The sequence below is a fragment of the Maniola hyperantus genome, chromosome 2 (assembly GCF_902806685.2).
Source record: "Maniola hyperantus chromosome 2, iAphHyp1.2, whole genome shotgun sequence".
Taxonomy (NCBI): Eukaryota; Metazoa; Arthropoda; class Insecta; order Lepidoptera; family Nymphalidae; genus Maniola; species Maniola hyperantus.
The window spans coordinates 577540-601870 of record NC_048537.1 but is presented as its reverse complement, the minus strand read 5'-3'; the positions used below and the strand labels follow the sequence as shown (position 1 = coordinate 601870).

General features: G+C 41.5%; 1 protein-coding gene across 5 annotated transcripts in view; it reads right to left on the bottom strand.

Annotated features, from left to right (window-relative positions):
- The window catches only part of LOC117988976 (cell adhesion molecule Dscam2-like), a 64445-nt gene that overhangs the window by 3935 nt on the left and 36179 nt on the right, over positions 1 to 24331 (bottom strand). For 2 of the 5 annotated variants that reach the window (XM_034976275.2, XM_069505186.1), the window contains exons 7-32: positions 23969 to 24059; positions 21041 to 21213; positions 20444 to 20589; positions 19347 to 19482; positions 16951 to 17070; positions 16112 to 16288; positions 15188 to 15332; positions 13973 to 14121; positions 12966 to 13185; positions 12052 to 12197; positions 10330 to 10498; positions 9720 to 9868; positions 9291 to 9437; positions 8448 to 8600; positions 7780 to 7909; positions 7037 to 7212; positions 6222 to 6401; positions 5604 to 5795; positions 4930 to 5118; positions 4160 to 4305; positions 3609 to 3750; positions 2941 to 3091; positions 2332 to 2483; positions 1511 to 1657; positions 874 to 1023; positions 299 to 356 (exon numbers count right to left, since the gene is read on the bottom strand). In XM_034976275.2, the coding sequence (XP_034832166.2) occupies positions 299 to 356; positions 874 to 1023; positions 1511 to 1657; positions 2332 to 2483; positions 2941 to 3091; positions 3609 to 3750; positions 4160 to 4305; positions 4930 to 5118; positions 5604 to 5795; positions 6222 to 6401; positions 7037 to 7212; positions 7780 to 7909; positions 8448 to 8600; positions 9291 to 9437; positions 9720 to 9868; positions 10330 to 10498; positions 12052 to 12197; positions 12966 to 13185; positions 13973 to 14121; positions 15188 to 15332; positions 16112 to 16288; positions 16951 to 17070; positions 19347 to 19482; positions 20444 to 20589; positions 21041 to 21213; positions 23969 to 24059 (3934 nt within the window). Of the gene's footprint in view, positions 1 to 289; positions 357 to 873; positions 1024 to 1510; positions 1658 to 2331; positions 2484 to 2940; positions 3092 to 3608; positions 3751 to 4159; positions 4306 to 4929; positions 5119 to 5603; positions 5796 to 6221; positions 6402 to 7036; positions 7213 to 7779; positions 7910 to 8447; positions 8601 to 9290; positions 9438 to 9719; positions 9869 to 10329; positions 10499 to 12051; positions 12198 to 12965; positions 13186 to 13972; positions 14122 to 15187; positions 15333 to 16111; positions 16289 to 16950; positions 17071 to 19346; positions 19483 to 20443; positions 20590 to 21040; positions 21214 to 23968; positions 24060 to 24331 lie in introns of all 5 variants that reach the window. The other 3 variants (XR_011237897.1, XM_069505193.1, XM_069505194.1) reach the window with 3 other exon arrangements.

Sequence of the window (24331 nt, the reverse complement as noted above, 5' to 3'; positions counted from 1 at the left end):
GTTGTGAGAATGTTGCAGATGCCCTTATCGTTAAAGGGATACCGGTCGGACGCAGGTAACCAACATCTTCCTCGCTCTTAATAACCTGTTGTCGACTATCAACAAATCCTTTTTTTACTGTTACACACAACAGCGCAAGGTGTGATAAAAATGATTTAAGACTCAGTTCGCACGTTCATAATGGCTCGACTATAGTCGGAGTGCTTGATGGTGATGGTTAGTGTTGGTGAGTGGTGCACGTGAGTGGCGGTGCGGGGTGCGGGTGGCGGGTGAGGGCGCGGGGAGGTACCTGGTCTACCTGCTGGCGGTGCGCCGCCCGCTCCCGTACGCACTGCCACCGCCGGACCCACCAGAACCTGCCAGTACAGGTACTTAGGTTAATAAAACTTATTCAAATAAAAATACCTATTTCGTATAATTTAAAATACGCATGTAAGTTTTAAACATTCACTTAGTTCTTATTGGTGTTATGATTTAATAAATCGTACTTACTAGCATTCATGGCCTCAAGCTAGCCGCACTTTGGATGCACTTTCGTACGAATTTGACTCATGCGAACATGTGGGATATGGGAGCGGGCAGACTGTGTGCGAGTTACACGTTCATTTCGTATGTTTTGGCACGAATCCAATTTGTACGAAAACGCATCCAAAGTGTGACTAGCCTAAGTGTCAAATTATTTTCAAGTAAGGTTTACTTCACATAGGTACCTAACTATTGAATTGTCAGATTTTTGGACTGAATGTTTATGAATAAGTTAAATTTGACTGTCAATTAATGAAACAAAATTATGTTGGTTGGACCAGTACTATGTTGGTAGAAATATTTTTTGAAACGAAATTCATTGTAGTGTAGAACCCAGACATGACTAACCTTTGGTTGTAGTGTTGGCAGCGCTGTCACTATAGTCGTCAGAGTCTGACCGCTCCCGCCAATGTGGGACTGGAGCAGGCGTGGGGGCAGGGGTGCCACGTAGTCTATGCCTCGCTTCCACTGTGGAGCACTTTGATAAACTTGACTCGTCTGAAAAATGTATCTATTTACATTTATACACAAAATATACCCTATACTATATAAAACAATTGATTTGAAAGCCTAAGTAAGTACATCCAAAAATCTCAATTTTGGATGTAGGCTCTCTCTAAGATTGAGATCTATAGAGTACACTTTGACTTTGCTCAGACTTAAGATACCATTAAAACGAGACGGTGTTATATCGCTGGCATAAATCCGTCTCGTTTTGACTAAAACTTAAGTCTGAGCAAAGTCAAAGTGCGTTCTATAGATTTCAGCATAAATTGTATGGCTGTATGCTCGCTAAGAAAGGAGTTCCGGAAATGAAAATTTTGTGTCTCTTATAATAATACGTAGTGTGGTAAGGAAATAATATCCCATTTAATCAGTCACCCTTTCAGATTTATTATAAGTTCATTAGAATACACATAAAAGTACGCACAAAATAAGTTAATAATTACTGTATTACTTACTTAGTTATATTATTATCCCTTACCGTATCTATAATGATCGCAAGCGCGTCTCCGCCGGCGGTGCGGTGGCGCTGCGTCGTCGTCACGCCGCGCGAGCGTACGGAACTGCAGCGAATGTGCTGCTGCTCCACCGCCGAACGTCGCATATGGGCTTATCTCGTACAGTTCCGCTGAACAACAATTAGGTTTTATACTTTTATTTTTCATGTACCAAAATTGTACTTACATAGTAGTAATAAATTATGTTACATTGGAAATGCTTATCCCTAAACAGAAATTTCTTCCAGCTTCCCATTCTAGATTTTACATTTGATAGGTTACAGAATTTTGTGTAACTATAGCAGTATATTGTGTGTAGTAACATTATTACGATAAACAAAATCGTCATGTCATTAACCATATCAGGTTGCAACCGGACAGTGTATATCAGCCTTAAGGATTCTGAACATTTATTTTTTTGTGCTGGCAACACAAAAATTCAAATATTTTGCTGCCATGCCATAATATTGCTTTTCTTTTTTCGGTATTGTAAAGCTGAATAATAATAAGCTTCCACTCTTTATAAATACGTGATTTTGATGAAGGCTGCCATCTAAATTCGATACAAAGTTCCTACCTACCTAACTAGAATCATGTTAGAACCTACTTATTAGGTATCTACCTAAGTGTGTACCTACTTATTTTGTAATATTGAAATTGCTATTGCGCTGGAACCATGTCTCATTAACATAGAAATGACGTCAGCCGAAATAAAAATAAACCATCACCTTGAAACTTCAGTCTAGTGCTGACGTCACTAAAATGGCGGCGACGATCCTTAGCAATTTGCGGGACTTTTATTTACCTGAAGAATCGTCGTTAGACTTTTCGTTTCCGTTGATAGAAGAGGAGGAGTACAGTTTGTGTCCCTCTCTAAGCTTCTCCCTCTCTGCTTCGTTGCTCTCACTCAGCTTCCTGTTGTCCCGCAAGTAGTGGTCGTTTGACAAACAAAAGAATCTGTAGACATAAGGATATATACAGTGCGACAATCGGAACTAACGTTGCCGTCAAGTGTCCCGTTTGTTCTTGTTTGAATATTCTAAGCCTTTGTTCTCCAACAGCGCCCCCCTGTCAATGTCATTCAAGTGCCAGGAGAGCCTTGTCGCACTGTGCAGTACGCGGCAGAAAGTTATGTACATTTCGGCTTTATAGAGCGTTTTCTCTGTCACTCATACCTATGTGATGTTTAGTTGGTCTCAACGACAGAGACAATGCTCTACAAATCCGCTATCTCCTAAAGGTCGATGTACATTACTTACTGGCGCGTACTGTAAAAAAGTAATTTGTAACAAATAATACACTCAGAGTTTCGAAACTCCAACTTCCAACTCGAGTGGTGTAACTCGAACTGAATTTCAAGTCGAGTTAACTCGAGTGGTGTTTTTTCGAGTTGGCACATTTCTGTGATACTCACTTCCGCTTGGCATGCAGCAGACACAAGATGGCGGCCAACGCGCCGACGACCACGAGCGCGCTGGCCGCGCACCACACCAGCGCTGTCCTCATCGTGCCCGTACGCGCGCCGCCCGCCGGAGGCGGCGCCGCGCGCAGAGGGGGAATGCGTCCTGAAATAATGAAATTACACTTTTTTTTATTCAAAAATTCGAGAGACGAAACACAATAACCGTCAAAGTAAAATGGACCTAATGAGCCTTGATTTGAAGTTAAAATTCAATGCCACTGATTTTAATTTCGCAACGTTTCAGCTTGGAGCGCTGGCTGTAGATGTGTAGACAAACTTGAGCTTTAAAACAAGGCAGTTAAGATCCAGTTTTATGTCTCACCACCAACGTTGGTGAGACATAAAATCTCGTAGTAAGCGTACTGGTAGTAAGCGATGATGCAATCTATGATGGATGCGGGTGTGGCAGTTTTTATTAAACCCATATACATCCCTTTGGTTTCTGCACGGCATCGCACCGGAACGCGAAATAGCTTGGCGGCATAACTGGGTCGTAACTAACTACGGCCGAAGCCGTACAACCACCCAACAATTTGATTTTGACTTTGACTTACCACCCTCAGACCGTAATGTCTACCTGCTCTTTGGATTATTCTAAAGGTTAAAAGCTTTAGGTATACCTCCAGCTAGGGTGTGCGTGTCAGCCAGAAGAGTGACTCGTTCGATGCCGGCGTCGCTCCACGCTTCCACCGCCACTTCATACCACGCACCCGGGGCTAGGGCGCCCACCACGTGCCTCGCTGCGCTTAGACCCGCCCCAGCCTGTGGAGATCATAGTCAAAACTCAAAGGATTAATATCCTCTGTATATTAGATAGAAGCAGGCGTTCCTTGTTTAAGTCAATGATATACAAGGAACCACAATCCTAATTCAGCCCAATCCGCCAAACAGACAAAACTGTATGGTACAACTTGCATCATGCTATATTCAGCGCTTGTCTTCTCAAGCCCAAGATTTCCTCCTAAGAAAAGTTTGCAAAATGTGCAATAATTGTGCAATGTGAAGTCTACATCTCCTGAGGATGTTTCTGTGTTTACTGTAACTGTAACGAGAGTGGAAAGAAGTCAGGCACAGAAGTGTAACTCCAACTTCCCAACTCCGAGATTCTATTGAGAATTTCTTGTCAAAAAACACGTTAAGTTAAAATTTTTGAAATGAAGAGAAAACATACTTGTATCCAATGGTCGTCTCCAGCTCGGCGGTAGGCGACTCGGAAGCCGAGTATGGGGCAGCCGGCGTCGCGCCACGCGTACAGGTTGATTTTGATGGCGGTAGCGTTTGTGTGCACGTGCTCCTCTGGCTTGGGCGCTTTGGGACCTGTAGAAGGCATCTTAGCTTGAACCAACTGGTGACTGTAGCCGATGGATGGAGTCAGAATATCTAGCCAAGATAGTAAAAACCAAGCCTTAAAAATTGCTTGACCTGTGCTATGTCTTCAGCTACGTTGATTTAGTGGGATTAAGAGCCAACAAACCAATGAACCAACAAACCAACAAACAAACACACTTTCGCATTTATAATAGGGGTAGTGAAACTGAAGCCAACTTCAATGTTTTGCTGGAAAAAGCAGTCCAACAATATTAGTTGCGTATCACATTTTTCTGAAGTTTCGTTCTGAACTCAATGCTCTGTTGTATGCTATTAAGTAGGATGAAATTATGTAACCAACTGATCTACAAACATGGACATCTTTAGCAAGAAATCTTCCAGTCATAAATTTTTTTTCCGTCAATTTGCTGGAATTTGCTGAATAAAAAAGGACCTTTCGTTATAGATCCCGCAAACTGCTATTGCGCTGGAACAATGTCTCATTAACATCGAAACGACGTCATTTTGATGACGTTGGATAAAAATATACCATCAGCTCGAAACTTCAGTCTAGTGCTGACGTCATTAAAATGGCGGCCACGCGCATTAGCAATTTGCGGGACGTATACTTACGTCCGCCTCTGGTAGTAGCAGTAAGTATTTCGCTGGGCGGTCCCAAGGAGATCTTGTTCTGAGCCTGTATCTTCGCGTTGTAGGTGGTGCCACACTTCAGCATGTCCATGGTGTAGGAGGTCTGCTCGGGGGACAGCTCGATGCTGTGCCACTCCGTTTCAGATGCTTGCTTGTACTGGAGGATGTATCCTGAATTTTCAGACGAATGTTAGCTAGCTTGTTTCGCAAAAAAATACATGAAAAAGTGAAACTATTTCTAAACTTTAAGCTCGTAAGCTCTCCTTGCGTGTTCTATCGCCTCAATAATGGGGAGTGCTCTGAAGAGTTGTTTGATCTCATTCCACCCTTCTTTTTCTACAACCGCAATGCACACTACCGCAAACAATTTTACCCACACCACCTGGGTTGTCTGGTGCACTTCGACCACCCGTTCGGGCACCCGTTGTGCCAGATCCACGCACATGCAAACTGTGGAATCAACTCCCTTCGGAGGTGTTCCCATTAGATTACAACATGGGGTTATTCAAAGGGCGGGCCAACAAATTCCTGAAAGGCCGGCAACGCATTAATGGTTCCTCTGGTACTGCAAATGCACGGCCTTCACCACGTACACAATGAAGTCTTCGCCGATGCTGTTTGTGGCGGTGCAGGTGAAGTTGCTATGAACTCCTCACCAAGAACGGGCTGGTCGGTATCAGAAGCGGGGAGACTCCAGTGCAGCTTGATGCTAGTGGCAGTGGTGTACTGAAGGGACAAGGCCGGAGCGCCCGGCGGCAGCACGGCCTTCACCACGTACACGATGGAGTCCTCGCCGATGCTGTTGGTGGCGGTGCAGGTGAAGTTGCCTGAAGACTGCTCGTTTACTTCTGAAATCGGAAAATAATTCCTGTTGGTATTATTTTTTTCAACGACATAAAAATACAAAAGGAATCGGTTGGTAATCATAGTAGAGCTAAATCAACTTTAGGGATATCGCTGCTTTACGTAATCATGATGTTCTTGCCAAACCAACCCCTTCCTTCGGTTTCTAACATGCTATTGGCTCTGAGTATTCAAGCGGATGCCAATTTTTTTAAAAGTTGATAGGTGCTTTGGCGGTTCCTGCGATGTCGCTAAGGTTTGGGTGGTTTTAAAAACAAGCAGTGTAGATAACCCGACAGAAGCGAAGCTGTGCCTCTGAATCACACACTCAGAGTTACAGCATCCACCGGCGTATATCCAAATAGCGCACGAGCCCACATCCTCAGAAGTACCAGTACGAGCCCATCCGTACTGCTGAAGTTGGTGTGTACCTCGTATGTGCAGATGGCCAGCCCTCGTGACCTGGTAGTAGCGGTGGTGAGTGACGGGCGCGCGCGCGTGTGCCCAGCGCGTGCGCGGCGCGGGCACGCCCACGGCCGCGCACGCCAGCAGCGCGCCGCGTCCTGCGCCCACGCGCCGGGACCCGCCGAACGAGGCAATCCGTGCTGGAACTAGAACAAAGAGAAGTTAACGAGTCATTACAAAAAGCTAGTGGTACTCTGGCTTAATGGTACTCTGCCAAAAACTAACTAAATTTGGAAATGGCGCCATATGGCCGCCATTTTTTTCCATAAAATTTAAGTCACTTACCTTACCTACAGCCTTATGTCACTCGGGACATTATGACAATTCTAAAGATACCCCATACCTACATCCAAATCTGTTCATGAATCAGGTTCAGAAGTTTTTTTTTAAATTTCTTTAATTCAACCAAATAATAATTAAGTACATTTTCCGCTTGATATCCAGAAACTCTCTTGAGTTAATATGGATGTTGCACATTCCTCTTATGATACTGAACTAAGGTAGATAGTAACAGTGGAACAAAGCCACTCATATATACGTACATACATGAATCCTGAAAATATCCTGACCACTCATTTTTGGGTAGTCATGTAAAAGCTACAGAGACCGATTGAAACTAAATTTTTGGTTGCAACTGAAACCTTTCGTTTTCTGCTATGGCTTTGGCCGAAATCAAAACCGGAACTTGTTTGAATATAGTAAAGTTATAACCTTGAAATTTGGAGGACTTTTTAAGGTACTTTCTATCGAAAAATGCGTTGGTAACCAGGTGGTAACTTACTTCTAGAGCTGGGCCCCTGTCCCACAACGAGCGTAGACTCTCCCTCTCCGGAGCCCGTGGTGGCGGACACCCAGAACTCGTAGAGCTGGTTCTCCATCAGGTTCCTCACTTGGAACATCAGCTCTATCTCGGGGTTCTTATCAGCCGACACTGTGAAGCTCGAGTGTTTACCTAACCTGTCACAAAAACGTTGAACTAAAGATCTCAACTCCCAAACAGACAGTATGATTGGTTTACAAACAACCTGATGGTCCTGATCCAACTTACACAAGATTATTCGGAAAAGGGAAACGCCGTTTATCCCGATAATCATCAAATGAGTTTTACCCATCATTCGTGGAAAAGAACTGTACCACACAATATTTCAATATCACTCAATACGGACCAGGAGAATATTTAAACTCCTGAACACATACCACCTCTTTTAATTAGAATCATCTTTCTGACTGACCGGGACCTTGTGTATGCCAAATCCATGGAGCATAGATTTATTGGTAATCTTATAAACTGATTGGACTTTTGTCGTCAAATCCTCTGGCGTGGTTAAGGCAAACTTCTGGCTAAGATAAGTAAAAACATTCATTCAACTCAAGAGAAAATCACAAGAATTTAAAATGCTGGTAAAAAAATTACACAGAATATTCTTGATTTTGTCTCTAATGTCTTTTGGAATTTTGTTGCCATCATCGAATATGGTACCTACCCAAAAAGAAAAAATAAATGTAAAGAAGTTGGCGACTCACCGTCCCGCTTCTCGATAGTAAACAGTGTAGTGGGATATGACACCATTGGGGTGCACGGGCGGCAACCAGCTCACGAGCACCGACTCACTCGAATACGGCAACGCTTTTATTTTTTCTGGAGCTGACGGCACTGAAACCAAGAATTGAATGGATATTGAGTTGGTTAATGAAGGAAAAAGATTTCTTCCTAGAATGTAATAATATTAACAGCTTTAAATTATTGCAATCTAGCAAATTAAACGACGCAATCCTCTTTGGCGGTGATAGTTTAGAGCTGAAGATGTCGGTTTTCATGTCAGGAGCTGCGGGGTTCGATCCTTGAATACAGGACCACGCATTCCAGGTCGCTCCTTCGTCTCGCACTTACAGCACGATTACTCTGTCTAGACTCCAGATGGCTAGGAGTGCGACGTGTATGTAGATGGCTTCATCAATCATGTTAGGTATATCATATACTTACTCTGTGACAAGATATTTTAGTTCAATTAAGCTGTTAGTTTTCCAACTAAAATTGAGAAAATTAAAAAAAAGATGGTGGCGAGTGGGAGACCCTACAAGAGAACTAAGTTCCAGCTATCTGAGAGTTCAACGACAATGACTATTGTTAATCTACGTAGCATCCTTAGTATGTTCTGGATTAAATCTCCGTATAAGATAGTGGCACCTACCATCTTCTTCAGTCATGCAGTAGGCGGGCGCGCTGCGCTTGCCGTCGCCCGCGGCGGTGTAGGCCACCACTTGCAGCGAGTAGTTGCTGTACTTGTGCAGCGTGTGCAGATACGTCTCTGTTGTCGACACGCGCTTTATTTCCGCGCCCTCCGCTGTAATCCAACATAATATATTCCAATCAGTCTACTGCTAACTCTAGGGCTAATCGACAGTTATAGGAGAAATTGATAGCGCAGCGTTCTGCTAGCTCAAGATCTTCGACGGCACATCTGTGTTGCCGTCACCGTCCAGATTCCCAAAGGCTGAGGTCTTCCTTTTTGTGGAACCTTTTCTACATAGGGGAAGGAGTTTCCCCTTCAAGGCCAGAGCTCAGGGTCAGGTACGGGAGAAGCTAATCTATTTTTTCATAAGCATGCTGAGAGACCAGCGAAAAAGGAAGAGATATAGAGGCTGTAACGCTTGCAGAAAGGAAGATTATAGTAGGTACTGATGATTACTGCCATCCTGTAAAAGTTAACAATATTTTGCAAATAAAACATCTGACTGATGCTAGAGGTCAACGAACTTTGCGTAAATAGGCCACTGGGAGCTAATTCTTCTAGCCCTTCTCGATTGTTATCTCGACCTGTCACGTACTATAATCGGAAAGCTGGTAGTTGGTGATTATACTAAGTGAACGAGTGAAGACTTCACACTCAAAGACATATTAAAGACGAGGCGGTCACTCCAAGATTTTGCATAGAAACCCAACTCTACATGATCACACGCGCCCCTTCGTAATCTCGCGCCCCTAGGCACGTGCCTAGTATGCTTTAGGGATAATCCGCCACTGCTGTAATTACCATGGCTAGTAGACAGAGGCGCGTAGATGACTTTGTAGCCCTGTATGATGCCGTTGCGGAAGGCGGGCGGGGGAGGGGCCCACGACACTTTGATACTCGTTGATGACAATGCCGAGCATGCTACTCTTGTTGGCGCTGCTTCTGGAACTGAAGACAAAAATCATTAGCATGAAATAGATGTCTAATACGGAACCCTAAAAACAACAGGATAGCTAGAGAGTCAGCATGAATGAAAAGGTTATGTGCTGACCACGTAGATGGGGGATCTTTATTTTCCGTCCGTGTGAGTCTGATACAATTTTTTTTTTTACCCAAAAAAAAAAAAACAATTTCATCTTGAAAAATTGTGTGGCTGTTTGTTGCGTGTGCTCCAATTTACTTTGATTTTTTTTCTCTTACTGAGGGAGTAATTCTGACAATTTTTCTCACCTCCCTCCAAAGTGGTAGCAGTGACAGGCGCGGAAGGGGGCCCGGCTGCGACGCCGTTGAAGGCCCTCACCCGCACCTCGTATCGGGTGAACTTCTTCAGCGCCGACAGTGTCAACTCGGTGGCTGACCAACCGTTCACTGTGAGCGTTCTGTAATTGAAAATTTTAAGGTTCACCCCGATTTTATAACTCACTAGCTGCCCTGGCGAACTTCGTTCCCCCTAACAGTCGATTCAAATTTTTTAATTTTTTCTCTCCGTAAGAACCTCTCGTACCTACTTCAAGGAATATTATAAAAAAAGAATTAGCGAAATCGGTTCAGCGGTTCTCGAGATTTGCGATGACCAACACATTTGGTGATTCATTTTTATATTATAGAAGATAGGTAATAAATTACTCTTTTTGATGGTCGGTTGTTGCATTTGTAAGATATAGTGGTGATATTTATGATGCGAACTTAAAACTAAAGCTACGAGGGTTCCAAACGCGCCCAGGTCTGAGAAAAACCCACAACAATCTCAGTCTATGAAACTAAATAAAACTATTTCACAAATCGTATTACCTAGATCTTTCTTTTCTTCTTTGCTGCCAATTAGAATTGAATTCCTGACCTGGTTGAGTTAGGCAACGCGATGGCATCCGGTCCCAGTTCAGCGCAAGACACGGAGTACCCCAGCAGCTCGCCGTGCCACGCGTCTCTCGGAGGAGCTCGCCACGACACGTGCAGCTCGCCCGCCGCGCCCGCCGACACTGACACGCCGCTTGGAGCTTCTGATGGCGCTGGAAGGAGACAACCAGTACCATTCAAACTTAAATGCGTCTGTGTGAAGCAAGCTTTGCGATCTTGCGCATGGTACACTCGAGAACTAAATCACTTAACAGGCTTATTAGTTAAAAATCAGTAATCAACAATAATAACTATAACAAAACAAAGTAACTTCTCAACTTGACTGTACAAACCACGGAAACAAACAAGACACGTATAGCGAGAGAAAGACGCATCAAGGAACTGGCGGGAATGTAGGAGCGAGGCGTGCGCTGTTACCCTCCCCGCTACCTCCCCGACCTCGGACACCCAAAATGTGTGTTCTGACTTCTGCGCAACGTCATCGTGCGCAAACTTCAGGGGCGCATTTACAGGGTTCAGGTACATACGCAGGGTTCCAATCGTACTATACTTGGCGTTAAAACTATAAAACAATTCGAAATCACTTGCTTCATCGCGAAGAAAACTGCATGTCTGAGAGATCTCCATAATGTTCTCGAAAGTGTGTGAAGTCTGCCAATCCTCACTTGGCCAGTAGTCTAAAGGCGCTTATCCTCTCATTTTCAGGGGAAAGACGTGCTGAGTAATGAGTCGGTAGAGAAGAAAATATTATTACGACACGTCAACGAAAGATAACGAAATACGTGCTTGGGAATAATTTTCGTAGTCACGTCAAGATTTCTGGAGTTGCTGCAATCTTGAGTTTTTAACGCTGCATAAGAGCAATAAACTTTAAAATCCATGTCTCAAGATTATACTCTTTTTAGACATCCATTGCTGGAAATACGTCTGTTGTCAGGACTTCCACACGCTGCAATCTTGTACCGCCTGCATCCCGAACGGCTCTGCAATTCCTTTAATAAAATCTTCTGTCCACCATGTGAACGGGTCTGCTAACTACGCTTTCCAGTGCGAGATTGCTGATAAGTTTATTCAGAAGTTTCTGTATTTCTAGTTTTACCGTATTACTCGGACCAAGGTTCAGTGAATACTGAATAGCCAATAAGTGTTCCGATCATAACAAGTCCTCACCTATGGTGCTGAAACGTCGACACTGACAATCGGCCTTGCTCACAAATTCAAAGTCGCTCAGCGAGCTATGGAGAGAGCTATGTTAGGAGCTTCCCTGAGGGATAAGATCCGAAATGAGGAGATCCGCAGGAGAACCAAGGTAACTGACATAGCCCAAACTATTAGCAAGCTGAAGTTGCAGTGGGCAGGTCATGCCTGTCGTAGAGGCGATGGCCGTTGGAGCCGGAAAGTCCTAGAGTGGAGACCGCGTTTAAGCAAGCGTAGTGTGGGACGCCTTCCAGCGCGATGGACCGAGGATATAAAGAGGCTGGTGGGAAGTGGCTGGATGAGGAAGGCTGAGGACCGGGTGTGGTGGCGCTCTCTAAGGAAGGTCTATGTTCAACAGTGGACGTCCACAGGCAAGTGATGATTTTGATGATGATTCCGATTATAATATTGGGTGGAAACCAAGAGACACAATCAAAACCCTTTCAAGTGGTAGGTGTGTTTCTTCTCAGATGATGCCATGTTTTGGATGACTTTCTGAATGTTTTACCTTCTTCTTGCGTCTTGACGACCACTGCTTCAGTGAAAGCGCTGTGGTCTATCTGATTGACAGCAGCTATCCGGATCATGTAGGCTGTGTGTGGTCGGAGGCTGCTCAGGAGCGCTTCGTAGTGGATATCACCCTTCTTTGTGAGCCTGAAACATATTATTATAATATCTTATGGTTAATGCTATGAACTTCAACTCACTTTTGACTAAATAACTAAATAATAAGCAAACTTCGTTATGTGCTCAAACTGGATCAAATTAAACAGACTATCAGTTAATGATTACGTTAAAATAAAATTTCAAATAGGTAATGTTGAGTCGTTGATTGTCATTGCCTGAACATATTATAATCTAACAAAGTTTTAAAAATTTGTTTATTTTATTTTATTTTTATTTATTGGACACACAAAACAGATTATGATAATAATTGATAAAGTAATACAAGCCATTTTTATTTATTTATTTTTATTTATTTTATATCTAATTAGAACGGCAGTGCCACTTACACTAACTAGATGATTAATAATAAATTTAAATACAAATAAAGGTACAAGAAAAAGGACATAAAATACAAAACGATAAAAGATCAAAGAATTTTGAATATGTACGCTGAGAACATTGAATGACATATTCATGCAATGCTCTCAGCGTACTTCAGTAACTACCGAACCAGTATTATAGACCCATCATTAAATGGGTCCCATGAATAAAACTAGTCACTCTCCAAAAAAAAGTGTGTACAAATGCAGTTATTAGTAATTTTTTAAAAAACTTGGTGATAAAAAGTAGAGAGTAACATTAAAACCCTTTATAACCCAGGACAGTCAGTCCTAGCGCTTACGTTAGCGTCAACTCCAATTGAAATCGGATAAGAGAAAGAGGAAGATGAAGAAATAGAGCTAAAATATTACGTACGTGACATGTGAATGAGAATGGGTCCCATGCAGCGACACGTTGATGGTAGTGGCGCCGTCCCAGTGCGAGACGCGGATGGCGCCCTGAGCCGACAGCGCGGTGTACTGCAGAGTGTAGCCCAGCAGTGGGGAGTTGCCGTCGAACCGCAGGCTCCACGACAGGCGCACAGCACGCGACTGGATCTCCGTCACGGACAGAGATTGAGGCGTTTCGGGTTTTTCTGGCAACATTGGAATAAAGATTAATATTGGGAATGCAACTTCTCTCTGCAATGTCTCTCAACAAGTTCAAAGTTTTCATAAAACGTAAACTTATTGAAAATCATATTACAATGTAAATTATTATTTAAATGATAAGAAAGCTTGGGAATGAGTTGATTTAACAGCTTTGTGATAGTTCTAATAAATTTAAGTGATTTTGTAAAGTGGTGATAATAAAAAGAATACCCGACTGAATTTGTTTTGGGCTGTTCTCAGACTTAGATGCGTTTGGAACCCTCGTAGCTTTAGTTTTAAGTTCGCGTAAAAATTATCATCATCTTACAAATGCAACCGACTATCAAATAGTGGGGCTAATTCTGAGCACAACCTAATTTTAGAGTATTCGCATGCTCTTCTTACTAATGTAATATGAAAAGGACAGACACAGTTTGACAGTTTTAAATTTAATTTTTAGATGGTAAAACCCGTGATTTTAGCACGCACGTAAAACCCGTGATTTTAGCACGCACTCGCGAACCTACTGTTTAAATTTGTATTGTGCACAAAAATTTAGAGTCTTTAAATGTGAAAGTCATGTTTCGTACCTTTTTTAGCATTAGTAAAAAGAAAAGGATGCAGATACTCTGAATTTAGTTTAGAGAGAGACTAGAGAATCGGGGCCATTGTATTATTACCTATATTGAATAAACTTTTTTGACTTTTTGACTTCTCTTAACGTAATAATCAAGCTACCTAGGAGAGAGTTGCCGTTAGATTACGGCGAAAAACACTGAAGATATTTTATACCTTGGACGGAGAGGTAAATGTAATGGTCGCTGTGTCCATATGCGTTGACCGCCTGGCACTTGTACACGCCGGAGTCCTGGCGGTCCGTCCGGCTGATGTACAGCTGGGACCTTAAACCACTATCAGTCTTTGCTTCCGATATACTTAACCTGTAACAGAAACGAGTACTTCAAAGTTGATGCTTTATCTTTTTAACCGACTTCAAAAAAAGGAGGAGGTTCTCAATTCGTCGGATTTTTTTTTTTCATGTATGTTCCCCGATTACTCGAAGACACCTGGACCGATTTTGAAAATTCTTTTTTTGTTTGAAAGGGTACACTTCAAAGTTGGTCCCATTTAAATTTGGTGAAGATCTGATGAACATCTTCGAAGATAGATACTGGAACTCCTCAACGGATAAGAGTAAATTGCTCGCGATCAGTGTAATAGCTTAGTAAACAGTAGATTTTTAACCAGTCATAGCATAATTCCATGGGACCACTAAAAATTGTGAAATAAATTTTTTTACAAAAAAAATAAAAACCGACTTCGATACACAAACACTAAACATTGAAAAATAATTTAATTTATTACCGAATATATTATGTATACAAGAGTTAATATAGTTCCATAATAATAATTTTTGGGGTCGGTGCCAATGAGGTGCCATTGTGGAGTCTCATAAAAATATGAAGTCTAGACGATTCGCGCAGCTAAAGCTAATTGGCACCGGCACCAAAAAGTATTATTATGGAACTATATTAACTCTTGTATACATAATATATTCGGTAATAAATTAAATTATTTTTCAATTTTTAGTGTTTGTGTCTCGAAGTCGGTTTTTATTTTTTTTGTAAAAAAATTTTATTTCAAGAATACCTCACGGTATTTGACAGCTAGTCAAATCAGTAACTTTTTATCAAACGTCATAACGCGCACTTAGTATGCGATATTCTATGAAATACTGGAATGTGACGTCACATCATAATGACGTACCTAGGTACTTTTTTAGTTCAATCGATAATTTTAAATGGTTATTACACTTAAAACTAACAAAGGACGTGGATTTTATGTAATTTGGAAGACCCTCTATTTAATAATCATTGAGAAATAATTTATTTTTGTGGTAGTCAAATACCCAATTTAGTCAGGAAATCTATGATAAAGGGTCGATGGATATGGTGGCACAATTAATGGGTCAGATGATGTTCATGATTTTCTCAGCTACACACAGACCTATAGGTAGACAGGTCGACTGGAGCGTCATCCCGCGACCAAGAGAGGCGCAGAGGAGCGTCGCCTCGCGCCTCGCAAGCTAACGTAGCGCCTGCCTCGCGCCTCGCTGACACGTTGTGGGAAGTCACTTCGAACCGCGCAGGTTCTGAAAATAATATCGCATTGATCGCTGACAGAAGTGAAGCTGTGCTCTCTCTCGCTCATTCATGTGCATTGTGGACAACAATAAGCACTGCCCAGCTATTGTACGCGGCCAAAAGTGATGAACATCGATCTTTAGAAGGAGACAGCAGATTTGTAAAGCACTGTCTCGGTCGTGTAGACCGACAAAGCGTCATATGGGTATGAGTGACAGAGACAACGCTCTACAAAGATGAAACGTCATTCTAAAGGCCGATATTCATTACTTTTGGCCGCGTACTGTAATGAGGTTCGTTTCACCGTTTTTGTTTTGTTTCAACATTATGGAGAACTCTCAGGCATGCAGGTTTCCTCATGATGTTTTCCTTCACCGTTAAATCAAGTGATATTTAATTACTTAACTTTTTGAAGCCCCGACCTCCGATTAGGAGGCGGACGTTTTAACCAATAGGCTAGTTTGGGTTTTCCTACTTCCATTCATCATCATGATCAACCCATCACCGGCTCACTGCAGAGCAGGGGTCTCCTCTCAGAGTGAGAAGGGTTTGGCCATAGTCTACCACGCTGGCCTAGTGCAGATTGGTAGACTTCACACACCATTGAGACCATTATAGAGAACTCAGGTATGCAGGTTTCCTCGCGACGTTTTCCTTCACCGTTAAAGCAAATGATATTTAATTACTTAAAACACACATAACTCCGAAAAGTTAGAGGTCGAACCCCCGACCTCCGATTAGAAGGCGGACGTCCTAACTACCTACTAGGCTATCACAGCTTACTTACCATTAATTGCTACAAAAATAGTCTTGGAGAGTGGAGTGCCGACTCCATTCTCAGCTTTGCACATGTAGTAGCCCTCGTCATACGGAAGTGCTGCTTCGATGCAGAGGGTGCCGTTGGGGAGGAACTGGAACCTTCCTCCCAGGTTCACTAGCGGGACGAAGTCTGATGCAGACCCGGCTGAAACAACGTGGCATATTTTTGAATGGCTAAATCAAGTATTTCGTTGTTTCTAGTCACGTGACACGCCGTGCTAAATCAAGTATTTCGTTGTTTCTAGTCACGTGACACGCCGTGCTAAATCAAGTATTTCGTTGTTTCTAGTCACGTGACACGCCGTGCTAAATCTTGGATCAAAAATCTCATAACTTTCATTTATTTTTATTTGGACCAAAAATATTTACAATAAAGAGAACAGACAGACAAACAGACAACAAAGTGATCCTATAAGGGTTCCGTTTTCCTTTCGACGTACGACGACGTAACCCTCAAAAAAAGTAAAAGTGGACAGGGAAGCACTTATCTCTGTGAGAGATCTCTACAGTGATACTTGCTAGTGCGAGAGGTTGTAAAGGGAGTAGAATACTTTTTTTGACAATGGGTCTTCTTCTTCTTCTCGAATCGACGGTTACCTCAAACACGGGCAGCCCAAAAAGCCGCAACAGCTCGGTCGGTAGACTCGTGTAGCGCCTCGTTCGTGCAGGTTGTCCAGCACGCAGAGCACCCCGTCATGTGTGCAATGGTCTCGGATGACCGCAGATGCACTCCGTATCATGTCCAGGGGTGGGGCCCATGACAATGGGTGTTAATTGGGATATAGAATTAATCTGATAAGGTTCTACCTCTTTGCTTCATCCAGGTGGTGTGAGGTGCGGGCGAGCCGGTGGTATGACACTGCAACGCAAGCGGCTCGCCCGCCAGCACCGCTGCGTCCGAGGGCTCTTGTACCCACTTTGGGGATACTGCAGCATGCAATGAAGGGGGAATATTGATTATACGAACTAAATATCATATAAATAATCATAAACCTCCTGTTAGATGTCTTCATGGAGATGGGGCTTTCATTCACGTGACAATCTCTAAACTAAAAAAACGGCCTGAATTGAGAATCACCTCCATTTTGGAAATCGGTTACAAATTAATTAACAGGTCTAAATCTAGTGTTATCCTTTTCCGCAAGAAACATTATGAAAGGGATAGCAATTGATTTAGACGTGCCAATTTAATTTAGTTTAGAGATTGTGTACAACGGAATCAGCCATCGGTATAGAGAAGTAATTGATATTGTTTTTGCTGTTTAAGTACTACTTATTGATATAGTTTATCCTGAGACCTTTCTCTAACATCCTATTTGTACTTACTTTCTCCGGCAGCATTCAAATATCAATCATTGGAAAAATAAATTGATGACATTCTTGTGAAAAATATGATTATGAGCTACGTAAATTAATTACCTATTTGAATTAAGTAGATGATTAATTAGATTCATCAAGTTTTCATTCATCTGTTCATTTGCTTCTTCCAGGAAATAAAACTAAACAGTCTAATCAAAGGCAGTCGATTAAATCTCTGCTATTTGTATATCTATCTCTTTGTACTTTGTTTTTATCTGTGACACCAACAACAAATAAATACATTTTCTTTCTTTCTTTCTATTTAATTTTCGTAGATATAAATTTACATATTATTATAATTAATTACAGTAGGTACGCAGCCGAAAGTAATGTAGATCGGCTTTTTTTTTTAGAATGACATTTCGGCGTTGTAGAGCGTTGTCTCTGTCATTCATACCTATATGATGTTTTGTTGGTATCAACAACAGAGACAGTGCTCTACAAGCTATCTAAAGGTCGATGTACATTACTTTCTGCCGCGTACTATATCCTACATTTTGTGACAGCTTACATTTTATTTACTCAATAAAACAATAAATAAAATACGTTGTTGTAAAATTACCCGTTCCATTAAGCCATCTTTAATCCAGATTTGTAAAGCAGAACAAAAAACGGAATTACATTTCAAATACTTACCTAACAAAGGGTTGATGTGTATTTAGGAGGGTCAATTAGGATTCGATGTACCTAAACCAATCACCCTACCGTTTACACGGAATGAATTTAAAGACCTTTATAATGCATTGAATTATTATGTACCTACTAGTGATGTAACGAATATTCGCATTCACAATCGCGGACGTATTCGCATTCGCATTCCGCGAAATGACTGCGAATGTTTTGCGCATACATATAAAAATTCGTAATTCGTTCGTTCGTAATTCGTATTAGAGTACTCGGAACAAAAACTGGAACGCACTTCGTTCGAAACGCGACTGCATAGATAAATGGCGCCAAATTTAAACAAAAACCGAATATTCGCATTGCCAATGTTGACAACAGATATTCGCATTCGCATTCGCGTCCGCGAATGTACAAACTGTGACATTCGTTACATCACTATTATGTACCTATCAACGCTTAAAATGTTGGAATTAGATGTTCAATAAAATGTACCCTTCACTGTTGTATTCCCTTTCAAAAGTTCGATTACTTTTATAACTTTTGATTGATTTTCGTCGAAGAACACGAAACTTTGTAATAAACTAACACAACCCTTGAGTGAATTTTAGATTAAAATAAATAGAACATCCCGAACTTCGGATAAAAGATACGATTTTGTATGTTTTAGCCACCAAGGCCCACTTGCAAAAGGACACTTTTACAGTGATTTCGGTAAGTATAGTTAGCGACAAGTCGAGATGGCAATCGGGGTTTATAACCCGCGCTATCCCATGCCAGTTTAGCGCGGAGGATGTGAGGGTGTGCGCGGCGTCTCAACCCCGATTGCCATGTTGACCTGTCACAAACTTGAAACTATAGTTAATTTTCGTACCTAATGCTATCACTTTTTGGTAACCACATTATTGCTCTTGCTAAAAAGCAACAGAAGTTCTTAAACCAGCTCCAAACTATACTTGTGCAAGTGGGTCTTAATGTAAAACTTTTCAAAAATAAAATTTTCATTCACGCAAGATTGTATTCAAAAGAAAGTAGATACACATATTTGATCATAAATGGTTGTACATTAATTGTGCATAAAATAAAAGCGGTGGGTGGTGCAAAATGGGGTGCTGTTGTGCTCGAGAACCTAGAACGAATGAAACCATCGCTTCGAGACACGTTGTGCGGTGCAAGCGTGCTTCTAGGTTGCGGTACTGTGCTGTAGTGGTTGCCGAGGTTACCTTTCACAACCAGTTCGGCGGTATAGTTAACTTTGGCCGCGCTGTTTGACGCCACGCAGGTATATAGGCCGCTGTGGCGGGCGGACACCTCTTTGAAAACGAGGTTGCTGAAAAATTCCGCACCCCGCTCTTCTACCTATTGAGTGGTGACTGAAGTCTTAATACGATACTTAATCTTCTTGAAAATCGACTAGTATTCTTAATTGAATGGAGTAGAATATATTTATGTTCAAATAAACTTTTACAAGTGCTTTTGAATCGTTAATAAATTACCACTGGTTTAGAATGCCGTTCTTACCGAGAAGAACCAGCAAGAAAGTCAGCGGTTGCTCTTTTCAAAGTTATTGAGTATGAAAGTAAATAGATAGAGGCCTTTCGCTTCAAAATTTTGAACCTCAGACTGAGTCTCAAAGAACTCTGTCCAAACTTTTGAGAGTTTAAAACAAGGAAAATGTGTTCAAACAAATGCTTCAAAAGATTTTCGCTCCAGGTTAGCTTGATTTTTCCCATATGTATATGTAGAACGTTTTTAGGTTCCGTAGTAAACAAGAAACCCTTATAATTTTGCCAATATCCGTCCACAGCTTAGCGCCTGTCAGGCCACGTGTAGTGTAGGGTTTTGTACCTAGTTGCGCGTCATAATAATATATGGACTAGTGATGTAACGAATGTCATATTTTGGACATTCGCGAATGCGAATGCGAATATTTGCTGTCAACATTCGCGAATGTGAATGCGAATATTCAGTTTTTATTTAAACTTGGCGCCATTTGTCTATGGCTTGGTAACCTTGGCGGCAGTCCTGTTACGAAATTATAAAGAGAAGACTGACAATATGATTACGAGGTTAAGTTACTTTTTAATACATTAAAATACATAAGAAATTAATGGATTTCGTTTTATTAACCAACTAATACACCAAATTTCTTTTTTTAATATTCGCAAAACATTCGTAGTAATTTACTAAGGTAAACTGACGGACACGGCAAACTATAAGCAGTCCTTGTTTACTACGGAACCTTAAAAAGCAGATCTATGACCTTAGTGTCTGTTTGTTTTAGAAATGTCAGATAGTAGTACTGTTATAGTGAGCTCACCTGCAGGTCAGCGGGGATGGGAGCGTTGTCCTTGAGCCACGCGAACCTGACCGGCATGTCCCCGGATGCCACGCTGCAGCTGACTTGTGCCCTTTTGCCTTCTTGCAAGTTCGCCGAGAACGAAAATGGCTCGATTTCCGGCGGATCTGGGAATACGTCAAATCGTTATCTTCACCTACTTTTCTATAGTTATCAGATCTTCTTGTGCCACTTAGACCCGTTCCTTAAATTTGTCAATTTTATTTTTATATTATTATGATATTGTTTTTACCTACACTTCAAGGAAATTTTGCGGAATTGCGGAACCGGCAGGATTCGAACCTGCGTCTTCTGGGTTCGCGCCCGACGCCTTGACCGCTAGGCCACGGTTTCGCTTACTGCCAGTGACGAAATTTGTAATATGTATATAGTAGCGACACTTTGCAGTTAACAGTCGCTTCAGTAAGGAGTGCAAATTTTTCTTTTCTTCCACAAATCCCCATTGCTTTAAAACCAAAACTCTTTTGAAACCCAAATTGAGAACTTAAGGTTTTCAAAACAACCTCAGTTGAAATTTCCTTTTGAATTTCAATAATGTAGAACAATTTTTATACTAACTGCTAACTATGAGCTGCAGCTCCCTCCTCGCGATCTCCCCATGAGGTCCGATGGCGCTGCACGTGTAGGCGCCAGCACTGGCTGCTTCCACGCGAGCTATCCTGAGAGCACCCTCGCCACCTCCACTGCCCTCCCATTCCAGCTGGTTTCCATCACGCTCCCATCGTACTGAACTGGTAAATGGCAACCACTTTATAAGTTGTAGAACCATCCACCTTCTGTGACTCCTCAAAACTGGTGTCTGGTTGAGATGTGACTATCATTATATGTCCAGCCTCCTACTAAACACAGATCTCCTCCCAGAATGGGAAAGATTTAGGCTATAGTGCATCACGCTGACCAAGAGCGGATTGGCAGATTTCTCAGACCTTTGAGAACATGGAGGACTCTCAGGCCTTGCGATGTTTTCCGTCACCGTTAAAGCAAGTGATATTTAATTGCTCAAAACGCACATAATTCCAAAAAGACTGAGGTGTGTGGAGTCGAAGTCTGAGCTTCTGAATAGAAGGCCATCATCTTTATCACTAGGCTATCAACGCTTACTACCTAGATAAGTCTAGCATGATAAGAAATGACTGAAAATCTCTGTACCAAATTTCAGCGAAATCGGTGAAACGGATGGCCCGTAAAAAGATAGCAGACAGACAGATTTCGCTTTACAATATTACTAGCTTATGCACGCGACTTCTATAATTCTGCTATTTCACCCCCTTAGGGGTTGAATTTTGAAAAATCCTTTCTTACCGTATGCCTACGTCATAATAGCTATATTATCTGCATGCATTTCAGTCCAATCCGTCCAGTATAGTGTAAGTTGTGCGTTAATAGTTCAGTCAATCAGTCAGTCACCTTTTCCTTTTATATTTAGACTAGCTTATGCTCGCGACTTCGTCCGCGTGGACCACAAAATTTCAAAACCCTATTTCACCCCCTTAGGAGTTGAATTTTCAAAAATCCTTTCTTAGCGGATGCCTACATCATAATAGCTATCTGAATGCCAAATTTCAGCCCGATCCGTCCAGTAGTTTGAGCTGTGCGTTGATAGATCAGTCAGTCAGTCAGTCAGTCATTCAGTCAGTCAGTCAGTCAGTCAGTCACCTTTTCCTTTTATATATATAGATTATGGGAGTATGGATTAATCGAAGAAATAAAAAAATTGTAGGAAGACACCTACTAAAAAGTCCGACCCAACTCGTAATGATAAGAAATAACCAGCAGAAATAAAAGATATAGGTACCTTCCTACTTAATTGCAGAAAGGGTCCAAGTTAAAGCCGATACCCAATAAAATTCTGGTTTCATAAAACGTTTTATGTTTTAACGATGCCTCGTCACGATGTCTGGTGGCGCGCAGGTCGTCAAAACTTTCAGTTATTGGTAGCATTCGGTGGGGAAAGGATAGTAAAATCGATCTATAAAGTTGACGAAGTTGACAATAAAGCTTAAATAGACTGATATGCAATCGATGTAGAAGGTATTCATATTTCCAATATTGTAATTCAGCATGCAACAATTTTGTAATTCAGCATGCAGCAATTTTGTAATTCAGCATGCAGCAATTTTGTAATTCAGCATGCAGCAATTTTGTAATTCAGCATGCAGCAATTTTGTAATTCAGCATGCAGCAATTTCCGAATTACTCACGAAGTTAGAGTTTTACTATTTTACTAATCCATATCTCTATAATAATATGATAATTTGTGTCTGTCTGTCTGCCTGTCAGATTTTTCCAAATACTTCTATTAGCAGATACTTACCTCTTGAAAGAGCCTACCTTCTAAATTTCAAGTTAACAGTAACAGTATTTAAAACATTCCCTATTTTACCACCCTTAAAAATTTCCAAAATGACTTTACAGATTACTTAACTACTACTTAACTACTAACTTTAAAAACATAGGACTTTCATACAACCTTCGACCCCCCCTTTCACACCCTTAGGGGGAGATTTACTCAAAACAGTTTCTTAGCTGACACCTACGTCCTAGAAGATACCTACTTTCCAAATTTCGAGTTTGTAGGTTTTTTTTTTGGTGTTATAGTTCTTGAGATTTCGTGATTAGTCTTGAGAGTTCGTGACTGGTATTTCGCTTTTATATATTTAGATTGTTTATATATTTTTGACCTTACGACGCATACACGAAATTTTACGTGATTTTTAAGACAGCTTTCAGAACGCCAAAATGAAAACTTTCATATATAAAAATTCAGCTTATTCCCTCTCATTCCGAGGTTCATCCCGTTTTAACAGTACAGCTGATATAATTTGAATATGATTTGAAGCGTCAATAGCTCAACCGGTAAAGGAGTGGACTGAAAACCGAAAGGTCGACGGTTCAAACCCCGCCCGTTGCACTATTGTCGTACCTACTCCTAGCACAAGCTTCACGCTTAGTTAGAGAGGAAAGGGGAATATTAGTCATTTAAGGTGACGCAGGACGCTCGACCGAAATTGGCATTGTATGAGAAAGTTGAGAGGCATGATGATTTTCACCGAAATCAAGCGCGCGAAAAGGGTTTAGGAAAAGTATTTTTGAGAAAAAACTGCTGAATTTATGTTTGCAAAGTGAAGTTATTTCAACTAATGAATAAATAAACTACGTCTAATGATAAATTGTTTTAGAATTTTCATATCCCTAATCTTATTTATTTACGCCCAAAGATGTCATTAATTTAGTGTTAAAATAGAAATCTTTTGAGCCTCGTAACTTTTAAATCAATATTTTTTTCAATGTTTTATATATCAATAAACCTAGATAATGACGAGATAAATCGATATAATTCTTAGTTTTGTGCGTACAATATCGAATATTGTTGTAATTTCCCTCCTACGTTTGTATGAAGAAAGCACCGAACTGAGTCCACTAAACATGGCTAATATTCTTTTTAAAAAAAAGTAAGTAACTACATAATGAAACAGATATATTTACCTTATAGGATAGCCAGAATAGGGGCAGTAGAGTACCAACTCCCGGCCAGCGACCGCCCTGATTGGTCCGATCGATCGCACGTATGGTGGACCTGAAATTGAGTTAGTGTAACCTTTGTTGCTGCTTGTTAACACGGGACTCTCCGGCACGCGCTCCATACCAACGTACATAAATCTCGCGATCATTGCTGTCAAACATCCGCCTAGAGAGAGACAGCAACAGCCACAAAGCAATATAAGAAGAAAAGAGACAGCAAATGAACTGTCGGATTGCTACTGCTGTCGCGTGGCTGTCGCTACTGCAACGTTGTACGTAATCACCCCGCGGGGTATGAGGCAGAGGGACGCCCCGCACATCCACACG